The 25,242-nt window shown below is 39.5% G+C and overlaps 2 protein-coding genes and 1 long non-coding RNA gene across 5 annotated transcripts in view; 1 reads left to right on the plus strand and 2 right to left on the minus strand.

The window, feature by feature from the left end:
* GALC (galactosylceramidase) overlaps nt 1-2,053 on the minus strand; it is a 38,613-nt gene extending 36,560 nt beyond the window's left edge. For 2 of the 3 annotated variants that reach the window (XM_083839818.1, XM_083839817.1), the window contains exons 1-2: nt 1,775-2,043; nt 1,292-1,360 (exon numbers count right to left, since the gene is read on the minus strand). In XM_083839818.1, the coding sequence (XP_083695944.1) occupies nt 1,292-1,360; nt 1,775-2,008 (303 nt within the window). In that variant the 5' untranslated portion in view covers nt 2,009-2,043. Of the gene's footprint in view, nt 1-1,291; nt 1,361-1,774 lie in introns of all 3 variants that reach the window. The other variant, XM_083839816.1, reaches the window with a different exon arrangement.
* A 3,667-nt stretch (nt 2,054-5,720) lies between these two features.
* Nucleotides 5,721-14,300, plus strand: GPR65 (G protein-coupled receptor 65). Its single transcript, XM_083837818.1, has 3 exons — nt 5,721-5,878; nt 7,894-7,989; nt 10,786-14,300. Exon 3 carries the CDS (start codon nt 10,904-10,906, stop codon nt 11,945-11,947), a length of 1,044 nt encoding a protein of 347 aa, XP_083693944.1. The 5' UTR covers nt 5,721-5,878; nt 7,894-7,989; nt 10,786-10,903; the 3' UTR covers nt 11,948-14,300.
* A 1,851-nt stretch (nt 14,301-16,151) lies between these two features.
* LOC310900212 lies at nt 16,152-23,952 on the minus strand. Its single transcript, XR_014584915.1, has 2 exons — nt 22,802-23,952; nt 16,152-22,129 (listed from the first exon to the last, which is right to left on the minus strand). It is a non-coding gene; the product is annotated as an uncharacterized lncRNA (long non-coding RNA).
* Between the last annotated feature and the right edge of the window lie 1,290 nt (nt 23,953-25,242).

Genomic DNA, 25,242 nt, shown 5'->3' on the forward strand with positions numbered 1-25,242 from the left:
TCAAACTCCAGTCAGACATTATGCCTTACTCTAACCTTTGTAACCAATTTTAAACTACACAGTAAACTATTCCCCTCCAGCCATCTGGATTACACTACTTGAAAGTGACATGACATCCTCTTTCAGCAGAGTAATTTACAGTGCCAAAAGCAAAACAAATTATTACTGTTAAGGGCAATAATCTTACCATATATTAAGTTGAGTAACTCCACAGGTTACACTTGCTAACTAAAGCAGCTTACAAACCAGTAATATTTGTACTCGTTCTACAGTAGTTGCACTTGTACTGGAAGTACACTAGTTTGGAACAGGCAGTCTATTGAAATGATGCAGTCCCTGCATAAGTTTTCACATTTTGTGAATCTATCTGTACTCAAATCAAAACCGTCTGACCCACTTCCTACAATCATAACAAACGGCTACGCCATTCATTTTAGCCACAAAAACAATTTGGCCCTCATTTGCCCCCAATGAACGATAAAAATATGTTGAAAACAGGAAAAAAAGAGTAATTTTAATAATTTGAAGAAATAAGCTCCTGAACAACATGCTGACTGTCAAGGACAACAAATAAAATTTAAAATTCTGATAAAAACAACATTATTACAGTTAGCACCTATCAGATATATAATGTTGACAGATGTCATATTCTGAAGGAAGGCAACTCCTTCCTTTGGTTTCAGAATTCACACACTAGACTACCAACTACTCTTGCTGGTTCTATTCTTGTCCCAGAAGAACGAGCCTCCTAGCTCTTCATCACAGAATCAAAACTCTTGTGAAGAGCTAAGAAGCTCATTCTTTATGAGAGAAGAATAAAAATAAATAAAATATTTATCCCACAAGAATACACGCAAGGTTAAACCATAATAAAAATAAAGCCTGAAAAAAATATTTGACATGTGTAAGCTTTGCATTCATGATTACTAATCTTGCAAACAGTTACGTGACCTTTTCAAAAAAGAAAGCTAAATGAGTGTTTCACTACACTGTGAATTAGCATACAACCTAGCACTAACAGATCTAACCTCTCTCAGAGCTAGACCATTCCACTCTTTTAGCTACACAGCCATCTACAACCTGCAGTTACTAATACAACCTATTACTTTTTCTATTTTTCTACAATGCTGAGGTGTCAAGTCAAACAACCAACTTTGAAGTAAATGCTTCATAAGATGAAGTTTGTCTAATCCTAAATAATACTGAATACTCTATAGATGAGTCCCAACATTCAACAATAAGAAATAATAACGCCTGATTTCATGCAGAATAGCAGCGAAGCAGACTTTACCTTGAACAGATAATCTAAAATCTGCGAGCGATAAGGTTCTTGGTAGTTCACAAGGAGCCTAGACGTGGCCTAAAACAGAAAGAAAGTGAAAATATGCACACCTTAGCTTTCAAATACATAAATATATCCCAATTTTTCAGCCTGGGCACTTTCGTGTAGTTAATAAAACTACAGAAGTGAACATAACACCAGGAGCTCTGCTAAGCACAAACAACAAGGTTTTTCTAACCCTTCACTGGTACATTTCTGCAGATCTTAAAGTGCTTGGTACTCTGATACACTTCAAAGAAGAAATTTTGGAGAACAGGGACACAGACTTACCGCAAGCAAAGCGCAGCTCCCCAGCAGCATCACTCCTGCTCTCCCCGAGCCCCCAGCCTCGCCTCACCCCCTACCAAAGGCACCGGGAGCTCGAGGGGCCCCTCAGACCCCCCACTGCCGTCCCCGCAGCCCCCTTCGCCAAGGTCCCAGGGCAGCACTCACCCCTCCGCCGCTGACAGCGCCGATGCCGTCGAACTGCCTGCCCAGCCCGCCGCCGTCGTCCAGCACGTAGGTGGCCGTTGGACGCGGAACGGCACCGACCCCGGGGGGACCCGGGCCCCAGCTGGAGCCGAGCAGGAGCCAAACCCAGAGCATAGCCGTGGAGCGCGGGGGAAGCCCGGCTGGCCCCATCCCGCTTGATCCCTGCCCGGCCGTTCCCAGCCCGTCTCGCCCCATCCCTGCCGGCCCCACCCCGTTTGCCCCGCTCCGCCCCGCCTCGGCCCCCCGGCGACTCTACACTGCCCACCACGTGACCTCGCAACCTGGCAATCACCTGCGGAGGGCGGGGCGTGAGCGCGCTTCGCCGCCATTTTGCTAAAGGGAAAGAGCGGGGGAAGGGTTTTCAGCCCGTACCGGGCAAGGCCGGGTTGAAGTTAGTGGCTGCCATTTTGGAAAAGGGCACGGGGGGTCGCACGCGGTGTGGAAGCGGGCTGCCGTGCTGGGTGTGGGCGCTGAGTATGAGTGAAGCCGTTGAGGAGCCATTTTGGGTGTGGGAATGTGGAGAGGGACTTAAGGATGCGTTGTGATAACGGGGGTGCGGGCTTTTTTGTGTGTGTGAAAACAAAGCGAAATTGCACATCGTGCAGCATGAGCAGCCCAGTCGCGAGATGGACGCCAAAGTGCCCCTCATCCACTACCAAGTGGATCCTTTCTCCAATGCATCTCGGTACATCTCTCACTGCCAGGCCCTCACCAGCTTCTGGCCACCAGTAGCTGTGACTGACTTTGTGCAGCCCTCAGCCCATCTTCGGGCTGCCACCACACCCCTCATACTGTAGGCAACATAAGCACTTTATAGGCAAAAACCCCAGCACGGCGCAAGAAAGACCTTTGGTCTTTTGCACAAGAACGAGTGGCTTGGCTGGGAGCGGCTCTGGGGTGCGGGGCGCCCAGGGAGAGGCTGTGCCCTGACGAGGGGTGCTGGCAACCCCAGGGTTTTCCCAGGGAATCCTAGTCAGCCCTAGTTACATCCACAGCAGGACCCCCAAGGGGCTCTGCTGAAACTGCATTTTGACTCCTGGGAGCAGAGCTGAGCACCCCTTTCTGTTTTACAGAATTTGTGGGATATGCTGATGGGCAAATAGTTGAGATTGTGACATAACATACATCAAAAGTTTCCATGAGGATAAGCCAGGGTTTTTAGCCAGAATCCATATCCAGAAAGCATTCTGCTCAGATGGAAAGTAGTCAAGAGACTGGAGATCTGTTTGATTATTGTATAAAAATCCTGAAAGTAGAGCTTTCTGACCATTGACCTTGGTGTTTTAGAGAGCAGATGTTCTGTGTGTTTCAGGAGCAATGAGGCACTGGGGGATGCAGTGGCTGACGTCATGCACACAGTGTGTTAGAGCTGTAGGAAATCCCAGGTTTTTCATGTTTCTGTCCACAAAGAATGCTGTTAATTGAGCCACTGCCTCTATTGTCCGTGTCATTGAGGAATCTAATGTCTCAGTGATGACATTACCTGACTAATGTTTCCTGTTTATTTCTTTTTTTAATAACAATACCAAACACTCACATAACATTTTGCACTTTACAGCAATATCAAGCATTAACTAATGAACCTGCTCACACCCAAATGAGCTATACAATGTCATTATTACGTGCAGAAGGACAGTGACTTCCTCAAGGCTACAGTGAGTCAGTGGCAGAGGTAGAATTATGCTCATAGTCTTAATTTGCATTTGTTCTGGCAGACAGTGCACCTTTGCACTTCTGGAGTGTGCAAATGCAGAAAGTATTGCCATCATGACAAATTAGCTGTTTAATTTTGGTGATTTTTTTTTTAATTTGATATATCAATTTATTCTTGATAGAAGGCTTTTGAAGTGGAATTCATTCTCTTGCTCACTCATAGGAGCCCAAAAATGTAATGTCAGCTTTCAAAACTCATACTTCTATCGTATGATGTGCTGAACACCTCCCCTTTTCATCTGGTGAAGAATAATATATTTGAAATCTTTTTTGGTGGGAAGAAGAGGATAATGGGACTATAAGGACTTTTATTCAGGGTTAGGAATCTCAACCTGGCTTTTACTTGTAAATTCTGTGCTTTTTTTTTTTTTCGTTATGTCTTTGTCCATCATACAACGATGTGTGATCTGAACCTTTTGTAAGCTCAAATACAAGCAATAAAATTATTGAGTACTTAAACAAAATATTCATTGTTTCTTTTGTAGATAAGACAATTTTCCAGTGTTGATGCTTTTCTATTTCAGTTGTTCTTTCTTAGTAGCACTTCAGTCTCTGCCAACCCAAAAAACACCTGTAGTTCTGAGATGAGTGATTTGAGATACTGTGTATATCCAGATCTCAAAAAAAAAAAAAAGTGCTGCTTGTATCAAAAATTGAATTGCCAAGAGTTGCTTTTTTTGCATGTATCTTTACTTCCAGAAATGTATGAAATGCATCGTCTCCACTCTTGCTACCTTTGATTCCTCATTCCCAATATTGACTGTTCAGTGAAGACGTTTAGAAATAATTCACCTAGATTTCTCAATTTCTAATAATGATAAAGGTTGCTTTTTCTTCAGTGAAATATAGGAACCCTCAACAGAGGAGCAGAACCTGCCCACCAGAAGTTGTTCTTAGTAGATGTTATGTTAGGGAAAGACAGGTGAAAAGTGAGAAAATGGGTCTTTTTCTGATGACTTTTCTCTCAGTGAAAATAAAGGCTTGACTGAAATTTATTTTAGAAATTAACCTAATCTATCATCAGCCTTATGTGCTGAAAAGCCTAATTTTCACCAAGCTGGAGGGCGCTATGTTACCAGTTAAGGAATGACTGCAAGTATAGAATGATTTGATAATCAGTAGAAAAAAAAACTGTGGATAAAAAAGTCATGCTCTGTCTGGAAAAAAAAAAAAAAAAAAAAAAAAAAAAAAAAGGAACCAAATCTCTGCATCCAGTGGTTAAATATTATAGAGCTGCCTGGTACTGTTCTCAGAGAAGTCAGGATTTGAGAGGTTTTAAATTCTCCCATCTGTTTCATTTCTCCTTAGCATCTGAATCATCAAATAGGCCATTTTTTGTATTACACAATAGATGTACATTTAAAGTGAAATTGTACCCAGTTTCTTAGAAGCAGACGTCAGTCGTTCTAAACAATATTTATGGACAAATCAGAGCTCACAATAAATTATTCTGATCAAAGAGGTAGAGGAGAAACTGGGCCTATGTAACATTTTTTTTCCTAATTGAATTATCTGTTAAAAGAAACACCCCCATGAAAGCAGCATACAATCTCACATTCAGTTTATATAAAAATATACAGATGTGCAAACTGTTGAAGTGCATGAAATTATGTTATCCCCTGTTAACTAACACTATGCACAAACTTGCTCCCATCAGTAGGCAAACAAAAAAAAAACAGTAACAAAGATCCTGAAAATAATTAAACTCTTTTTGAACAAGCTCCTAAAATCCTTATGATGTATTTTTATGGGTTTTTCTCTAGTCATTTTTTCTTTGATTCTGTGATAGATTTGTTGGAAACAGAAAGGGCCAAGTCTTCTGGTCAAAAAAAGCTTCTATGTTTTGAACACATACAAATAAAGCTGTTCCATTTCTGTGGAATGGTTTCTCTTCAGGATGTGTTGTATCCTAAATAAGAGGTCTGTAATATACTCTACTCATTTAATTTTGTAATTTGGCAATATTTTCAGTAAAACTTATGTAAATGTACCGAAAATATAGCTAGATTTACCGATCTTGGTTTTTTTATATTGTTTTATGATTTATATTTATATTGTGTTTATATTGTTTTATAATTTTTTTATACTTCGTAATAAGTGTGTTGTCTTTTTCCCGGGGTAAGGTTAAATGAGCAGGTTTGGGTTTTTTTGTTGTGTTTTTTGTTGTTCTTTTTTAAGGGGAGAAGTGAAAAAAATTAAGAGGCTTGTAAGGAGTTGCTTCATTTGTGTATCTAACAGCAGCTTCCTTTTCCTTTATCTGATGAAGTGGTTTCTCTTCTCAGAATCAGAGTCTGGTTGCACTACTGATGGTATAGGAGTAAAACTGCTACGCGGGAGCACATGGCTGTCTAGGTAAGAGTACAAAATCCAATAGCAGATAGACTATTAATGTTGTGGTACAGGTTTTATCCTGTCTCTCCATTAATGTGATGCTGACATCATGCAACAAGGAGAAGGGACACAAAACAGGCTGGAAAAGACTGCTCTGGGAGGAGTATTTCACCCCCAGCACATGCAAAACATGAGGCAAGAGGGCGAACAACATTGGAAGGATGAGTTAGAAAAGACATGCCAGCTTGTTTTATTCTTTTAGTTGTATTGCCTTGACCATAATACCTATTGCTTAGGAGAGGGGAGGAAGGATGGAGAAGAAAAGGGTATGAGTTTTCAGGATTCTGAGCTGTCCTGTTCTCATTGTAAAATTGCCTCAGACCTCACAGAGGGTTCCAATAGCTCTTCTATTATTGATTTTTAATAACTTATTGCATTAATAAGGTACTCAGCGTTATTTATGTGAATATACACAATCCTTAAAACTTAGCAGAAAAACAAGCTGTTCTAAAAGTAGCTTCTTAGAATACCAAGCGTCATGTACATGAGAATATTTTGTACAACATCTTTCTGTATGCCTAGAGGAAAACACGAGGCACAGAAAGATATAGCAAAATAACATTCATCTATGTGGTCTACATCCTTAAAAAAAAAAAAGTACTTTTTTTTCTATTTGCTCATGTTAATGAGTTTGTTTATGCTCTATAAAATAATCCATAAAGTGTATCTCAAAGGCTGAACTCTTAGACCTGCTTGAGTTTCTACAAAATCTCAGAGAGCTGTGAGCAAAATTTAGTGTAGTATATGAAAAAGTGCTGTTCATTTTAAGCAAAAAAAGACCAAGTTACTGAAGGACATATTTCAACTCTCCTAAACTGTGAAGGTTTTCAGAATTATAAGGTTTTAAGAAGGTTTTGAGATCTTCTCATTATAGAAAAGATCCAGCTATGGGTGGTCCCTCTACTTGAGGAAATCAACTTGGCTGTATAACTTATTTTAAGAACACAAACCAATCTGCTGTTGAAATTGTTTAGAGAAAAAAAAAATCAAAACCACATCTGTCCTTCCATCTTATGGCTGATACACAGTAGCACTGGTACAGCAGCTACTCTGCAGATCTAGCAGACATAATGTTTTCTTCCCCTGAATCTTATCTACTAGGCAAAGTACATGCAAAAATATACTATATTATAATGAATATTGCTTACAGCAACTTGTCCTTTATGAACTTGAATTTTAAATAGAGGACATATAATGGAAATGTATTGGTTGTGGATGCTTCCAAGATTAAGCTGGTGACTCTAACTAATCTCTATATATTTCTAATTAGTGACTGAACTCTCAGTAACACAAAATCCTTACAGTCTTCGCCATCTTTCCTAATTTCCCAAACTGTAGTAGGATTCTTGTATTTTAAAAATAAAAAAGACTCCCCCATTCTCCCCTTAGAAAGTTGTTTACAGAAAAGAGTATGGAATATCCATTGTGTATTTGTGCTTATGAAAGGATAGTTGCTTGCTTACTTTGTTACTTAGAAAATGTCATAAATGCAGAGACTGTGTAAAGTTCTCTTTGAATCCAAATTAGATACTGTGGAAATGCATCAATACAAATACAATATGTAACATTCACAGGGTTCATTTATGGGTTTGTTTGCATATATTACTTGAAGCATAACATTTGCTAGTCTGCTTCTTAAATTTTATGTCTTATTGCTAGTTATTTTATCAGAGTTCTCTTAACAGCAGGTTTTCTGTAGCAAAATGATAAAGAGATTGGGAAAACAATAATCATTGAATAATCTCTCTAAAAGAGAGAATTGGCTGTTGAGAAATATATACATGGATTTTTTTTTTCATTAGTACACTTCTGATACCAAAACAAGTCTACAAAATAAGGGGAGACATTTGAGTCACAGACAGTTTGAATCATGAAAGACAAACCATTAGACAGTATCTTTAAACAGAAATTCCTTGATAGATTTTTAGAAAAATTCTAACAGTAAATGGGAAAAATTACCGAACATTGTGTTTCAGTGTGTCTGTAAGCCAATACCATCTTCCTGAAGAAAACTAGCAGGTACGCTCAGGAGCTGAGAAAAAACGTGGGAATGCTTCAGATCATGCTTTCAGGTAAGAAAAATAATTTTGCATTACATAATCCTAATTATCAGAAAAGTGCTATGTAAGGAAGAATGGTATGGACAGATTCCTCTGAGACAAGACCCCAAATAACTGTAGCGAAATGTGTTATAATCAGATGCAAAACAGTGCTTTTTGCTTTTATATTTCTGTGCAAGAAACTACAACATACATTGTGATCTACTTCATTTGCTGGCTCTTTGACACACTTCAGTATAGGTCAATACATGCCAGAATGACACACTTTTTGTTATTGTTGTCATCGAAAGAATATCCTGCTATAAGTAGCATCGATGTGTCATCAAAGCTAGGACATGGATTACCTGAGGAATTCCAGACTGCCTTCTGAGCTTTGCTCATAGAAATTGTTGATGATAGTAGTTGAACATAAAAGAAAGCCATGGGGTGTAGTGACCTGTGAACAAGAAGGACAGAAAAAATTGCTGAGGTGGTAACTTTCACGTCATCTTAGCTCTCTTTATGAATCCCATCTTCAGTGTCCCAGCCTGCCATAATCCAGTTAGAGCTTAAAATGTTAAGGCAGGTGGCAGAAGAGCAAAGCAAGGTCTTGCCTTAAAGAACATGCAGTTTATTCAGATGACTACAATATAAAGACAGGTGGTTTACCTATGATCAGTAAGATCGAGAGAGGAAAACTTTTAGAAACAGTGAGTTAAAAAGAGAAGGTTAAAGGTAAGTTAGTCGGTCTGTGCCTAGGTTTGAAAGAGATGATTTAGCTAGCTGTGGGAGGATCTGTGGTGTGTAACATGAAGACAAGTCGGGAGCTTATAAGGAGGATGAGTCTATAATATAGCAAGTCAATTAACAATGGAGAAAGAGTTTGTGGGGGAGGAGAAGGAATTCCAATTTCTCAGTCATGCGCCTAGTATAAACACTGCCTCATCCACTTACTGCATTACATACATGCTTCTGAAAGGGCACATTTCCCTGTTAGACCTGTTATAAGAAAAAAGATGCTAAAAATTATATAAAGAAGAGGTATGTATTTTATCTGTTACTTATCAGTCTGCATACATATACTTTGCTGTTGGTGAGAAGTGGGCCAGCAAAACCCTGGGATCTAATTTCTAGAGCTAGATGTTTAATGTGTGATACTTACCTATATTGGTGAGTCTATGATGCCCTATATACTGTGCGGTTTTAATAAACCACACTGAAAAGCATATTTCTTATGTATGTCTTACATATAGGCACTTTTTTCAACTAGTCATCATATAAGTAAAGCTTCTCACTGGAACAAACTGAGAAGTCTTTCTCAAGAATTTTCGCTATCTTTCAAGCACGTGAATGAATTTAGGACTAACTGCGAAAAGTGAGCCAATTCAATCAAATAAATCAGTGGCTGGTAAAAAGAAGTGTGTGTTTCCTGACTGTTTATGTCATTACTCCTTTTTGTTTCCTGAATATCAGTGAAAGTTTCTCTGTAGAAAAGAGAGATCCATGTAATAGCTTCTGAACAGTAAATAAACCTACATGGGTTTCTCTGACAAACCCACAAACCTCCACACACATGCATCAGACCCATAAAGGGCAGAATGAGTTTGCCCACCACATAGGAAAATCCCTGTACCATAAATTGTTTTCAGTTTGAGCAGTTTCCTTTGTGAGAACAGTTGTAGACAGTTCTATCTTGCAACCTACTCATTCTACAACCGCTTCACCTCCTCTGCTGGCAGTCTAGACTCAAACCACAGATAAATTGTTAGAGGTGATCTCTGAAGCAGTATATTTGGCAATAGAGCTGGACCACAGCAAGTATTCTCCATGCTTGTGTTTCCCAAATTTTTTGGTTAGATCTCTGGAGAAGGGAATTACTGAATGTAAGAGCTGTGACGTAACCAGTGAGTTCCAATTGTCTCATAGCTATGGTATTACACCCTTTCTTACTGAAAGGTCAGCTTTTCTAAGTGCTTCTAAAACTTATGCAGCCAACTCTTCCAGTCCCATTTCTTACTCAGGGCTGCCATTTTACTGATATTTTCATGTTGAAGCTGTTGACCGCATGGCTGTTGTAGTGCCTAAGACAAGCTTAATTGCTGATGATTTTACAAACTCATGCAAGGCAACCACAATTTCTTAGAGGAAAGAATTGTAAATAAAAAATTGTACTCAGAGAGTCTCCATCTGATTTGAGAATTAAGCCTGGCAGATTCTCCTGTGCATGCAAAAATCCAGTAGCTTGCCAGGTTTCACATGAAGGTTACACGCTGTAACCTTTGCTGGAATAGCAATATTGATGGCAAGCTCTTGGGGGATCACATACTGAGGAGGGGTGGGGAACTAGGGAAATGTGCAGATGTCGCAAGAGAGTGATTAGTAATAGGAATGCATATCAGCCATGTTCTCCTCTTCTGGGCATATACAAACATGTGGAAGTACATGAATCCCTGTCTTTGGTTCTCCATTGTTTTAAAGAAGAGGAGAGCACTGGGAATAAGAAATCTGCCATATGGCCAGCACCCTATTTCACTCCGATTTATTATTTGCGGTGCACTTTCTGATCTTCTTTGACCTTCTCACAAGAGAGACCTTTGATTCCAGCACCCTACCCCTCTGGAAGTGTCTCATACTGCTTCTGCTGTATAAGCTTGCATATGATTGACCTTGACCTTCTTAGACATTGGGGTTCTTCCTCTGCACGTGTCCATCCAGGAGTGTTTAAAACTTTTGATCTCTTACAAAGACAATTTATTTCTTCAAAAAAACAATACCACTAAGAAGTCAAAAAATGTTGTTATAGCTGATATTTTTCCTTTTTGACAACAGAAGGGTGGAATCTTACCAACCAGGTCCTGAAGAACTAACAGATGACCACCCATCAGACTACAGAGGGGTATTTATTGCATCTGGGCTGGAATTAGCGCAAAACTCCTCAGGGTGGACAATGAACAACACTGCTAAGTGCCATGATGATCACACCCTGGATAAGTATTTGTTTCCATTTGTGTACAGCATTGTGATAGTCATCAGTATTCCCATCAACTGCATATCCCTCTATGTGTCTTGCATTCAAGTGAGGAAAAAGAATGAGTTAGCAGTCTACCTCTTCAGTCTGTCCCTGGCTGACCTTTTGTACTCCGTGATTCTGCCTTTATGGATTGATTATGCCTGGAATGGAGATAACTGGAGGCTCTCTGCCACGCTTTGTCAAATTTCTGCCTTCCTTATGTATATGAATTTCTACACTAGCACTGCATTCCTTGCTTGCATCTCTGTCGACAGGTACCTGGCATTAGTTCACCCCTTGAAGCTCCAGCACTTGCGCACAAGAAGATTTTCACTGATTGTCAGCATAATTGTTTGGCTTCTGGAAGGCATCTTGAATTCTGTCATACTGATGAACAACGAAGTATTCAGTGATCCTTGCAATTCCACTAATCATACGTTATGTTATGATAAATACCCCCTGGAACTGTGGCAGGCACAGATAAATTTACTCCGGATATGCTCAGGGTACCTGGTTCCTTTGATAATCATTGTGTTTTGCTACCATAAAATCTACCAAGCAGTGAGGTGTAATCAAGCCACAGTAGATGAAGAAAAGAAAAAAATCAGGAAACTTATATTGAATATCACAGTTACTTTCATTCTTTGCTTCACACCTTATCATGTTGTATTGTTTATTCGTAGCATCAAGGAACCGTACTCCACTAACCCCCAGTTTTTGCAGTTGATGTATAAGATCTACAGAATCACACAAGCCTTAACAAGTTTGAATTGCATTGCCGATCCGATTCTTTACTGCTTTGTGAGTGAAACTGCACAAACAGACATTCTGAATTTGCTCAGGTGTTGCTTATACCTACGAAAGCCTGAGGGAAACCAAGTGGAAGAACATACTCTGTGCAGTTCTACTACAAAGAGCAATATCACCTACAGAACTTGCTGTGAAACGGAGACTCTCTCAAAAATGGCTGCAAGAGCATAGTCAAAGAAAAAGTGGATAACATAAAGTGAAAAGAAAGGAGAACTCTTCCGCCATCTATACGTAGGAAATACCCCAGAAGTATACTAATCTAAGTGAAACCAGTAGCTGGAACTAACGAGAACTTATTACAGGGTCAATGAAATTGAGGGAGCATCATCATGTATCTTTAAAACAGATGTGGTACATAAATCAACAAACATACAGTCAAGAAAGGTGAACATGACACGCTGAAAAAATTACTGAGGATTCCCCACCCAACTGCCTCCTGTCTCAGATTGCTAGCTAGTCCATGTACTCGGCACACATGTACTCAGCTGGAGGAAGGCTGAAGTCCTCTTAACCAGTCATTTGTTTTCCTGTTTTAATAAAAACCTAAAGCTTAGCTGTGAAGGAGCCTTATGTAGGATTGTTCTTAAATCTGTGGTAGAAATGAATAAAGAACGCACACAAACACAGATCATTCAAATGATTGACAAAGAAGCAGACAGAGAGAGGATGTTCAATCTTTTCTCTGATGTGATGGTGCTATGAAGATTCCTGTCTTTCAGTAATGGCTCAACTTCTCCTTCAGCATACCCCTCCCATTAGCCACTTCTTAAAATTGTTTACCTCATGTAGACAGAGACTTAACTTTTATCTTCTTTGGAAAATGTCCTAATGTATAATTATATGTCATGTCTTTTCATTACAATATGAGTATTGGGTTTCAGATGGTTGAAGATTCATTACTTAGAGTGTATATAAGGAACCAGATTCTAGCCACTGATGGTTTAAGTCAGATGAAATTTTTCCTAATATGCACAAGGAGGAAAGGAAAGGAATGGAAGGTGAGGTTTCACATCTCCACAACACAAAAGACTAGTCTTTAGTCTTGCTTATTTTGACTGTAATCTGGAGTGGTTTTTTTTGTTTGTTTGTTTTTATGGAGTCAACAGAGCAAGGAGGTCTATATCCACTTATATAACTGCAGACGGAGGCTTCAGCTAGAGTTACTGGCTGAGCTCTCAGTCAGCCAATTTTACAAAAATTCAAACAAGCCAACTAACTATACTAAAAAAAAAAACACAACAAAGAACAAGAATGGACCAATAGCTAATAAGAATGGCAGCAAAGGATCCCAAATTTTAAAAGGGTTGAAATTAGCACAAATCAAAAGTAGAGCTGTTAACACAGGGATCTGGTCACATGCAAGCTCCCTGCTATTGCTGTGACTCACTGGTAGTGGTGGGCACCTGTCCCTGTGAAAAGACAATCAAAACACTATGAGGTTTTCTTTGTCTCCTCATAAGCTTTTCACTTTGGGTCAGTTTCCAGGAAGAATGTTTGATTTTGGTGGCTTTCCAGTTTCATAGAGAAAAAATAAATAAAAATCTTTCCATCAAAAATAACCCCCTCTGCAAGTCTGCAATGGAAAGAATTTGTACCAGCACTTTTCAGCACAAGTAATGGAAAGAATTTGGACCAGCACTTTTCAGCACAATTCTAGGACTGACATTATACTAGGAGGGCCAGCACACAGTGATCACAATCAGCACTGAAATTTTTGCACAGAAATTATTCATTTCTCCATTACAAAGAGTCACTTTTGTTGTTTTCATGAGTTCCTGGTTGTGTCTACTTATATTTTCAATTAATTTCACATTCTGAGAGGGGAACTTGAGAGGCTGAGGAAATTGGAGTTGTTCAGCCTGGAGAAGAGAAGACTTTGGAGGTCCTAATATCAGCTTTACAATACCTGCAAGGAGAGCGTTGAGAAGACAGAGCCAAGCTTTTCACAGCAGTGCATAGCAGAAGGACAAGAAACGCACATAACTCAAAACAAGAAGGGTCAGAGTCGATATAAGCAAAAATTTTTGAACTATGAGGACTGCCAAGCAGTGGAGCAGGTTGTACAAAGATGTTTTGCACCATCCATCCTTGCAGGTTTTCAAGACCCAACTGGACAAAGTGCTTGAAAAACCTGGTCAGGCCTCATAGAGGACCTTGCTTGGAGTAGAAGGTTGAACTAGAGACTTCCTGAAGTCCCTTCCAACCAGAATTCTCCTGTGATCCTGTGAACTTTTATAAATACATATGTCACTATTCTGGCTGTTACCTTCCTCTTTAAAAAAGTAGGTTCCCTTCCCTTCTTTGTTTCCATTAATCCTTTTACTGGATTTTGTTTTCATGTGTTTTTTTTTTCTTTTCTGTAATTCCATTTTATATATTATGAAGCAAAAAGTACGTGAACAGCAGCCCAAACTACTTCACCACAGATATGTCCCTGTGCTGACCTAAGAACACAATGTATTTTGCAATAGAACGTGAAATTTCACTGCTGCACTGGAATAAAAGCAGAACCAAGATTCACTAACTTCATGGAAAAAAAGAACTTGGTTTATTTCTAGACCTTTCATGTGCCAAAAAGGTTGGAAAGTTAATTCCTTGTTGTGTGTTTTTTGTTTTGTTTTGTTTTGTTTTTAATAGGGGATAATGAAAGCTAAAGCTAAACAACAAAACTGAGTAGAATTTAACCCGTATGTGAGGAAGCCGTGAGAACTGGCTGCTCTGCAAGGTAACCAGGAGCTGAGGATGACAGCAAGGTGAGCAGGGCAGTATCCTCACCAAAAAGCCATGCAATCCCACAGCACCCAAGCAAGGTGTGCAGAGCAGATCTGGTGATGGTAAAAAGCATCAGCCAACAGCTGTCCGATCAGCAGACAAATCACATGGATGTGCTATAGTGATAAGGCAAGTCTGAGGCTGAGCCAGGAAGCCAAGACAACAAGTCAAGGTCAGGATCATCAAAGTACAAGGCCAAGCAGCACGTTCCCAAGATGTGTCTCAGGTGAGGGCACAGGGCAAGTGCCTGAGCTTACAAGCAGCTCCTGTGCCAAGGAGGAGAGATCACCACCAAAAATCCTTCCAGCTTCCTCTCCCACCCACCTGGCCCTGTGTTGCATGGCAGCACAACATCAGTGCTGGCCTCCACACAGGCAATAAAACCCAAGAAGGCAGGGGAAGAGGCTGCAGTCTGTAGGGAAACTCAGGGCCCTGACACTGCGCACAGAGCTTTATTTCCAAAAAATTTGGCCCTGAGATTTAATACACTTCAATTTTCTGCCTTTGCCCATGAAAGCCCTAACTTGGGTCAGCTTCTATTTTTATGCGTGGATGTTTTTTGTAGCATCATTTCTTATAGTATGTCCCTGCCTTACTGAAGATCCACTTCAGATAAAGGAAAACAACAACGTCTGGCCCACAGGCTAGGCTTCTTGAAGAAACTCCGATAAATTAGGTGTCTACTTTACGAAGATAAAACATAGGTAGCTAATCCCTTAGGCTGCTCTGAAATGCTCACTTCATCTGTTGAAATAACAGCCCTCCGGTAAAATGAGGAAACTGAGATTGCAGTGTCCTGTAGTTCAGTTATTTGTGTATTTACCTCATTATTCTGACATAGCTAAAAATTTGCAGTCTTTTTCATTCTCTCTCCAAATTTGTTTGTCCCACCTTGACCAAATTTCCTGTATGAAAATGGACATCTATATTCTTTTTGGAATCGCACAGTATTATAGGAGAGAATTCCACAGTGAAAAATGTCTTCATGAAGGCTCTAACCCATGCTGTGCATAGTGCATTTAGTAATAATATTACTAAATATTCCATGTAGAATATGTAGAATATGTATTCCTAATAGCTCTGCAGACAAACACCAGGTGCAAATTCACAGAAACCACTTCAAAAGCAAGAACATTTGTTACAGAAAAGAGTTTATAAAAATCCAAAGATCTATTTAATAGCAAGAAGAAATGCATTCCTCAGTGAGACACTGTAGTTCCTATCTCACTTCCCAATCTATACAGTAAGAATATGGTTAATTAAAGGGCCATGATGGTAACTTAGTTAATATCTGTAGGGTATGAAATATCAGTGCCAAATGATATTGTCAGCACAGGAACACCAGAGGTGGGTTTACATGTCAATAATTCACTTAAAGCAGAATCCATCTTCCAGTAGTCCAGCAAAGATATAGCTCAGCTTCTTAAGCTTGGAAGTTTTCAGTGAACCGTAGAGACCTTGCTGGTGGAGTTTTAGACTTCATTTGACCCGTGTTTCCTAGAACATTAGCCATGAGCTGCCTCACGATGATGCACATCATTGTTCTTTTCTGATGCAATTACACATCAGCTTTGTTTTCTTAATGTCACTGGGGTCAGTCCTGACTCACATGGTTGTGGACTAACAAAGACTAACAGAAAGTCGTCTTTTTTTTTTTTTTTTCTCGTCTTTAACATGTCTAACTTCAGAACAACTGTGAAAATTGAAGGAAGTGTGAATTTGAGCTATGAGATTAAAATATTCCACTTCCTGTTTCCATTCACAGAGAACAATGTTACTAAAATGATTCTAATTATTCCAGTGACAAGCTTCAGAGACTCTCACGTTTTTGCCAGTAAAGGAGTGCAATGCCATTGTTTAGCCACATGCCACTTTTCACATTACTTACCAGTATCGTCAGTGTTGTCATAGGTCTAGTTCTTCATTTTCTAACATGGTAAAGCTGCATCTTGTTTGCTGCCTGTCTCCACTCAGCACAGAGAGGGTAAATGGGTGGGAGCACTAGAGCATTTGGGACCAGCACGACCTCAAAGGCAGAGCAGCCACTTGTGCAGAATGAGGTCCCAAGGAGGAAAAGCCTGGGTTACCGGTCCTGCTGTAAGGAAGGGAATTGAAGTGTGGCCCTGCATTCAGCAGGGTCCTGGAGCAACTACTGCACCCAGGGGATGGGTGCTGCTAATGGCCAGGGTTTTCCTTGTTCCATGAGATGGCAGCTCCTCATGGTCCCAAAGCCCTGCAAGACAGCAGCTTGCCCCTGCCCGGTGCCACCTGCTCCACTGTACCTGCATCTGACAAACCATGGCCTGGCATTGATAAAGAGCGTGGGGCATGGCAGGGAAACTCCTGGTGTGTATCCTAAAGGTTTCTTTCTTCCTTTTCTATTGCTGCACCACAATATCTGTGTTACTGATAAAAAGCTAGTCTAAGATGTTATAGGGAGTTCTTGGCTGTCCAACGGTGAATTAAAAGTAACCAAGCTAGTTCACATCTTTTAATATCCTAGAAAGGCAAGCTTTCTTCTGGACTGAGACATTTAGAAAAATAAACAAACAAAACACATACAAACAAACAAAACAGAAAACAGTAAAGAAGATGCTGTATCAGCATGCATCAAAATAGTTAGATCCTCACCTGTGCCAGGGCAGCTCAGCTACCGTGTGCTGCATCTGAACTACAGCCTGTACACATCAGAGCTACAACATGTCTCTGTAGCACCTCTCACTGAAGGTCAGATTGCACGCTTACGTATAATGATCTCATCATAATAACTAATGTAAAATGGAAATGCTAGAATGGTGGGAGGTATGAACCCCCCCCCCCCCAAAAAAAAAAAAAGTCAATCCCTTTTCTATCCCCCCCCCGACTTTTTTTTTTAAATTGACTTTGTATATTTTGGTGACAGAGGATACAGATGTCCAGCTCCCTTAAGTGGAGTGTGCAAGAGCCTAAAAAATAAAAAAGACCATGTTTCACAAAAACTGAGGTAGCTCTCATGAGCTGTTACTTCAAATTTAGTATTTTTGGAAATATTATTGCTATGGCAACCTCTTGGTTAGTGGTTCAATACCAGGGACAACAGATTGATTATTTTCTTTTTTCACCTTTTTTTTCCTTTCTTTTTTTTTTTTTTTTAATCCCCCTGGTAAATGCAAATTCTGTTGCTGGATGAAAAATTGAGATGGTGACATTGGGTAAAAGCACACCCAGATACTGTACTGATATCTAATCACATATAAATATACAAGTAAACACCATATTTAGTTTTATATTCATTTCATATAACAATTAAATAAAATAGGGGTGCAGCTTGTGCCTCACCCTGTTTTTTTTGTTTGTTTATTTTTGTTTTTGTTTTGTTGTTTGTTTGTTTGTTTTTTTGCTATGGCTCTTTAAATCATCTAGATGCAGCTCATTGTCTTTCAGATGAGATACTGAAGGATATTTATCATAAGCAATGACTTTCACAGTCCTTTTCCAAGCGCTGGTGGTAAAATCCCCAAATCTGTGCTATATTCAATCCCAGCTGAAGCTTTATTTTGACTTTTAAAACCATGACTTTTGTTTCTCGCCTTTTTTTTTTTTTAAAGCTTCCTCCCTTTTAACAACAGATATGCAAAGTAATGGCTATTTTTCCCACCCCAGATGAAGAATGGCACCTAGGAACATTCTAATTTTAAATTTCTAACACTTTATCACAGTTATTTGTGCCCAGCCCAATGAGATCCTAGCCCTATCCTAGAGATACATCAAGCTATTGGAAAAATTGTCCCCTCAGTTTTTTTCTTCTGATACCTTTGCAGGTATGATGGCAAGTTCTACATCCAGAAAGCCACAGTCTAAAGGAGAGGTTCATACATGGCCTTCTGTTTCACATATTTAACTACATGTGTGAGGAAACACTGTGAGGACAATGCAGTTTATCCTGTAAAGGCAACGTGGGCAGGTTAGGTTCACATCCTTAAAAGCAGGTGAACTTATGAGGCCAAGCAGGCTTGACTGATGAGATTATCTTTCCTGGCAAACTTATATATATCAGCAGCTTCACTCCAATGGGAATAAAGAAAAAAGGCTGGGTTGGAAAATGACAACTCCAATTAAATATATCCTCTCCCTCCTATTCCCTTGAACAGACTACTGATGCCAGATGCAAAACTGAGCCACAGCAGTACAGCATGCACACCAGGTCACCCTCCTGGTTGAACAGCTTTTATAGGCTCTTCCAATTCAGCTTTCTGCAGCCCATCCAGACATACTACAGGTGTACTGGGTGTGAGGGTACACAGCCAATGACCTCGGGACACAGCTCTTTCCCTGTTTCCCTTTCCTTCCCTTGACAACTCACTGTTCCTGCATGTATCCTAGTCTGAAGCACCAGATATCTCACAAGGCTCTCGTGTATGACAGCTCCAGGATCTCACAAAGTGGAATAGTTTACAGCAAACTCATCTTCTGAGGTAGCTTTTCACCTTAGAAGACCCAAGAACTCCTGAATGAGAAGGAAAGTAAAGAACCCTAAGACTTACAGTGCAACAGAATCTCCAACAATGCCAAGTATTTATGAAGCAATTCCTAAGATTAATATTGAATGAGAGAATAAACACATGGCTTCACCCAATTTCTTTGCTTATCCTGATGGTCTACAACACAATAAATACCTTCAGCAAACTAAATTTTCTGCTCCTCCTCAGAACTCAGAAAAGGTCAAACAATGACTGTTGATACACTCATGGAAACTCCATGCAGGCAGAAATTATCTCGCTTTCCTGACACAGAGCGTATGTGCACACATTGCTGTCTGGCAGCTCAGAACATACAGGTTCTGCGTAGCATAACCAACCTAACTGAAAGCTTCATACCAAGAAGTTGTACAGGAAATCAATATTGCATTCACATTCATATTTGTTGTAGTGTTAGTACCAGAAATGTGTGAAATAAAGTTAACTATTTCCTGGTCAGCTATTTTGACAAGAGCAGTGCCAACCTTCCTTACCCATCTGCATGGCTGTTAGTGCATAATGTAGTGTGTCAGTCCAGTCCACATATCGCTATGGGAACTCATAACAAAAGTAGTAAAATACTGCAACATATACTGAAGGCATTCCTGGTGAGTCAACATTTAAGGTTGTGCCGAAATCTGCAGCTGCTGTTAATTCCCCTGTAATGTTCTGTTTGAGTAACACATTTCTTCACAAAGTCTAGCATTCACACTTAGAAGATTTATTTCTGTGAAAAGCAGGAAATAAATTTAGGCAGTAGCATTTAGTAGTTTAAAATTAGCTCCTTTTGGAAAGGAAAATTTCAGTTCTGAAAATTTTTTTGATCCCTACTACATCACTAGCAGATTCAGAATTTGACTTTAGATAGGCCTGGCATAGCAATTTCAAAAAGATCCAGGACTATTTGTCAGCAGAGACCATCATAACTCTGTCTCTACCAAGGGAAGTAAAGGGCAATAAATTTATAAAAAAAAATAATTCTTCTTGTCTCACCGCTATTTATACTCATGATTTCCACAGAAGTTTTTCATGTGGTTATTTGAAAGTCATAGCTCTTGTATCTGGAGGCCCATGTGCATTTTCCCTTACCTTTTCTTGTGTTTTATGTTTATCACTGCATGTAGGGTCTTGAGAATGTTAATTTTAAATGCCTAAATATACTGGTGGTGTCCAAAATAACTGTGTTTTAAACGTCATTATTCTTAATAAAATCTTGACACTTTGATGAACCTGATTTGCTATGAGTTTTGTCTTGAAGCTTGATGTTCAGTTTATTTCTGTGCAATAACAGGAAGTAACCCACAAAGGGCATCAGAATAAAAATAACAGAAAAGGGAGAGGGCTCAGAAGTATGAGCATCAAGAATCCTGCAAGGTAGATTTAACTGGAAGACTTTGCAAGAAATTGCTAACTTGTTAATTTTAGCCAATTTTGCAGTTTACTCATTTTTGGTATTTCATTCTGAGAAACTAGGACCACGAACTCAGATACCCTTTGAAGCACAGCCTGTGCAGGAAGCATTAAGACATCCGATGCAGACACTGAGCATGGCTTTTCACTCAGGATTTCTGTCAGGATGTCTGTAAATATGCTGCAAAGATATTCAAGTAATCAACCTGTGATTGCATAGAGAGGTATTAGTAATCCCGATGGTTGGATACATACTTTCCAGAAAATGCCAATTTTCCTGGCACCTCAGCAAACTTAATTTGTTCTTGCACAGAACAGGTTATGAAGCATTTTCTGTCAAAGAAATATAGTAAAAAATTACACACAGACAATTGTCTCAGTTGTACTTGCAGAAGTCTGAAATGAGTGATCTGAGACTATCCTCACTAGGTGGCGATTTTGGTCTGTTTAGTCAGGCCTTAGACAAGAACAGAAAAAATCCTAGTTTAAAGATGTGCTTCTTACATATAAGAAAAGGGAGTCTGAGGACAGGGCTGGCCACTGCACCTGAGTTTACATGAAGAAGGGGTGAGCTGTTGTGTTTTTTTCAGTCTCTGCCTTGAGCTGCTGCAAAGTGTTAGGCTATGACTCATCAGACCCCAGAACTAGAAGTTTAAAAAAAAATAATAATAATACCTATCACTGCACGTTATGAGCTTTCTACCAGCCTAGATTTATTAACAGCTTGTTTATACTTATTTTTCTTTGTAACAAAGTTTTATTCAATTCTGTCTCCTTCCTCTCTGATATTTATTGCAATATACATCTGTGCACACACATACAGGCAGTAGGCATCTGTATTGCTCAGCAAATCAAGCTCTTACAGTCTCTAGCCTGATGGACACCTCATTCCCATACTCATTCCACCAGCTTATTTTTTTTTCACCTGCCCTAGCTGAGCTCTGCTCCTGGGGCTGGCACCAGTTCCAATGCTCCATCAGCGCATGCTCCATCAGCGCTGTAATGCTTCCCTCCGTCTGCTGAAACGTGTATAAAACATTTCCCTAGACATTCATACTCACCCTGTGATCAGCCAGCTCCTCTCCTCAGGCATTTATAGCAGATGAGCTCCCAAAGCAACAACTCTCTTATTGTTAGCCTCAAACTACGCTAACGGGTTTTGCATTACTGAGTGACCCCTAAAACAGATTCACACTTTACCCATATTACAGCTATCTTCTTATTTGCAGATGTTCTCTTTGCTGAAGTACTATAAACAAAATTTTTCTCTGTGTGTTTCCTCACTGATCAGACCTTCCAATTGCTGCAGTAGGGCCATATCCTTCCACAAAATCCCCTCAGCCTCTGTAGGACCCAGCTTCATATCCAGAGCAGTATCAGTTCTTCCCTACTTTCCCCAGGAGCTCACATTAGAATAAGGATTTTCAGGTGCTCCATATTCCCCACACCTGCATCCCAGAAGGATTACGCCTGCTCCTTCTATTAGCTGGATCACCAGTTCCATTATGCTTTTTTTACTCAATGGTAGTACTTTCTTCTCCTTGTAACTACAATCAATATTCCTTTATCTTTTGCCATATTCATGATTTTCTTTTTTCCTCTGTACAAGGAGCAGACAGAACAATTACACAAGCCTCTTTCATTACTTCAGTGACAATTATGAATCTTCTCAACCCTGAAAGAGAAAATATTCATTAATTAGCTAGCTTTTTAAACAATTCTGGTCTTCATTTCAAAGTGATTTATGTGTTTCAGGAAGCAGCATGGAATGAATTAAATTCCCAGCATTTATTAGCTTTATTTCTTTGTGTTTTTATTCTAGGCTATATTATTCATATGAAAAAAAAATGTCATTTCAATAATGTGATATTCTAAAATAATTCCAAATGTCTGCAACTAAAACAAGAAATTAGGCTAATACACCCTGGCCACTGAAACATAAATAATGACTTGAAGTACACTACCAACTCTCCTTTCGCTAGTCTTAATGAATATACTTGCATTTTTAATTTAACAAAGAAAGAAATTAAGTGTTAGGTTGTACAAGTCCATCCAATATGATGCATTAGGCTCCCGTTAGTCCGTGCCCTTCTACCTCCATTTCAATAGTCCTTGATATCCATTCCCTTCTTTCTTTCCTTTTATCTTTTCCCCAAGTTCATTCTTCTATACTGCTCTGCCTTTCTTCCTTATATATCCAGAAGTACATTTATAAAATAATCTCTGCTCACTTCCTCACAACTTTGTTGCTAGCTTAAGTAACTTTGAGCAACTGACTCAGGGAAATGTCAAATCTGGGGGCGAAAGGGGAGAAAGGGGAAAAACGTAAGCAAACAAAAAAGCTCACTAGGCATTAATATTTTCTCTGGGTCAGAAAGGACACATTTACCACAATGACATCCACAAGCAGGACTGAAGGGAGCTTTGTCAGAGGTTGGTCTCTAAAGCTGACCATCATGAAGTCTCACACGCCTGCAACAACAAGATGAACATGATGTCATATAGGGCAGGTTCCTCTTTCATACCAGAGCAGACAACTTTCCGTTGTTTTTCTGGTGTTTTTTTTTTTTTTTCCCTTTTTTATGTTTCCTGTTATTTGGGTTATTTTTATCCTTATTAGATACTTGTCTGAAGAACTTCTTAATATAAAGCTGAAGTAACTTGGAAAATGTGTTTTGACCTTTAAAGTTGTTTATTAGACTAAAACTTACATCTTTACCTTTGAATACAATGACCACAATCTAAATTCATGTTGAATTTCAGTAAATGAATATAACCTGATTTCCTCAGAGACGTACAAGATTACAGACATAATACTAATTTGATTCTGAGTGGTTTCTGAGAGACCTGTGAGAGGAGATATCCAGACCACACTGAAGCCTGATTTCTGAGTGCAGCACAAGCAGTTACCCCAACCAACAGAAGCTGCTCTGGAGACTTCTGGGGCCATAACTTTAAAGACAGTTTCAGATCTTTAGGTTAAATTAAATTTCACTTTCAAAATCTTGAAATGGTACACAGTGAAATGAGTACTCATTGATACAATGAATAAAAATAAAATCTTCCTTCTGTCTTTCCAACAATTCTCCTAAGAGACCAGCTTGTCTGGTTTTATCTCTTTTTAAATTTTCACCTCACCAGTGAAAAAAAGATAACTATTTCTTCTTCTTCTGGCAGGATCTTCTCATGTTTGGGATTGTCACTATGTCCTGTAGCCAGGTCTACCTACATCTGTTTAACTTCAGAGGCACTTTTTCAGAAAGTCAGTGGTTTAATCTCCGAATGAAAGCCTGTTTCTCTGAATGGAAAAGCTCTGAATGGAGCCTGTCCCTGTGCCAAGCCACCCTCTGGGTGCAGAACCTTTCCCTAACCCCCAGCCTGACCCTCCCCTGTCCCAGCTCCATGCCGTTCCCTCGGGTCCTGTCGCTGTCCCCAGAGAGCAGAGCTCAGCGCCTGCCCCTCCGCTCCCCTCGTGAGGGAGCTGCAGGCCGCCATGAGGCCTTCCTTCGGACACTCTTACGTCCTTCTCATACTGTGGTACCCAAAACTGCACACAGTGCCCAAGGTGAGGCTGCACCAGTGCAGAGCAGAGTGGGAAAATCCCTTCCCTCGACAGGCTAGCAATACCATGCTTGATGCACCCCAGGATATGGTTGGTCCTTATGGCTGCCTTGGCTCACTAATCCTGTAAAATGCTCTTCTATCAGCCTTCAATTCAGAACCATGGTGGCAAGATCTACAACCCATGCAGTTCCCAACTCTTGTCCCAGGTGGACATGCAAACAACAGTATTTTTATGACATAAAGACCCATAAAGACCATGGCAGACTGGATGCATGGCCTTCACACACAGGTCTTTCCCTGCATGTACCTAAGCCTCATAGCTAGCTGTCTCTGGGCTAATATAATGTTTCAAATGATGAGCCAGTCTTAAATTCACCATTTGATTGAAGTCTCCAACCTCCAGATTAAAGAGAAATATTAAGCAGAATATAGCATAAATGCACATATGGAAAAAAAAAAAAAAAGAAGAAGAAGAAGAAAGAAAGAAAAGAAAAAAAAGATCATTTATGGCTGTTTAATGTGTTTCTTACATGTTCTCTTTTGTTGGGGGGGAGGACATAGGCAATTTAAATATATATATTTAAAAAAAAAAAAGAAAAAAACAGCTCAAACACATCTATGAATTCATATTTTGGAGATTTTACTATTTTAAAACTTGAAGACATAATTAAACATTTCAATTTGAGTCAAACAAAACATTGAGGTCAATATTTTGCTTTTCTGTTTAACTAGAAAAAAAGATTATTCCATTGATTTTGTAGTCAGCCAGAAAAAACACCTAGAGCTGTCAATCTGCTTTCTTATTTAAATGAAAACAAACAATCTTGAGCATGAAGAGAAGTTATTTTCATAGGAGTTTATTACTTAAATTCCAATCATTTGGCATTATCCTGTGCAGTAACTGGGCTGTCTGAACACACTGTTAAAAACATATCAATATATTTTCTAAATGTGTAATGCAATTAAATAACTGGCTTCTGAAATTTCCCAGTCCACATCCAGTGAGGATCTAGATGTTCTCCGGTACATCTTTGACTGTACTGCTGCACTAACACTACACTAGTGCACTGTGTTGCACTATTTCATACCTTTCTTGCCGAAATCTGGCAAGAGGTTTCACAGTTCTCCCTTGATGATCCTTCACTTGGATAGAGAACTCTTTTCTTCTTCATGATCAGATTTTCCTTTTCCATAATGATACCAAAAGCCAAAAGCCTAAAGTCT

This window comes from Anser anser (assembly GCF_964211835.1).
Source record: "Anser anser genome assembly, chromosome: 5".
NCBI lineage: Eukaryota > Metazoa > Chordata > Aves > Anseriformes > Anatidae > Anser > Anser anser.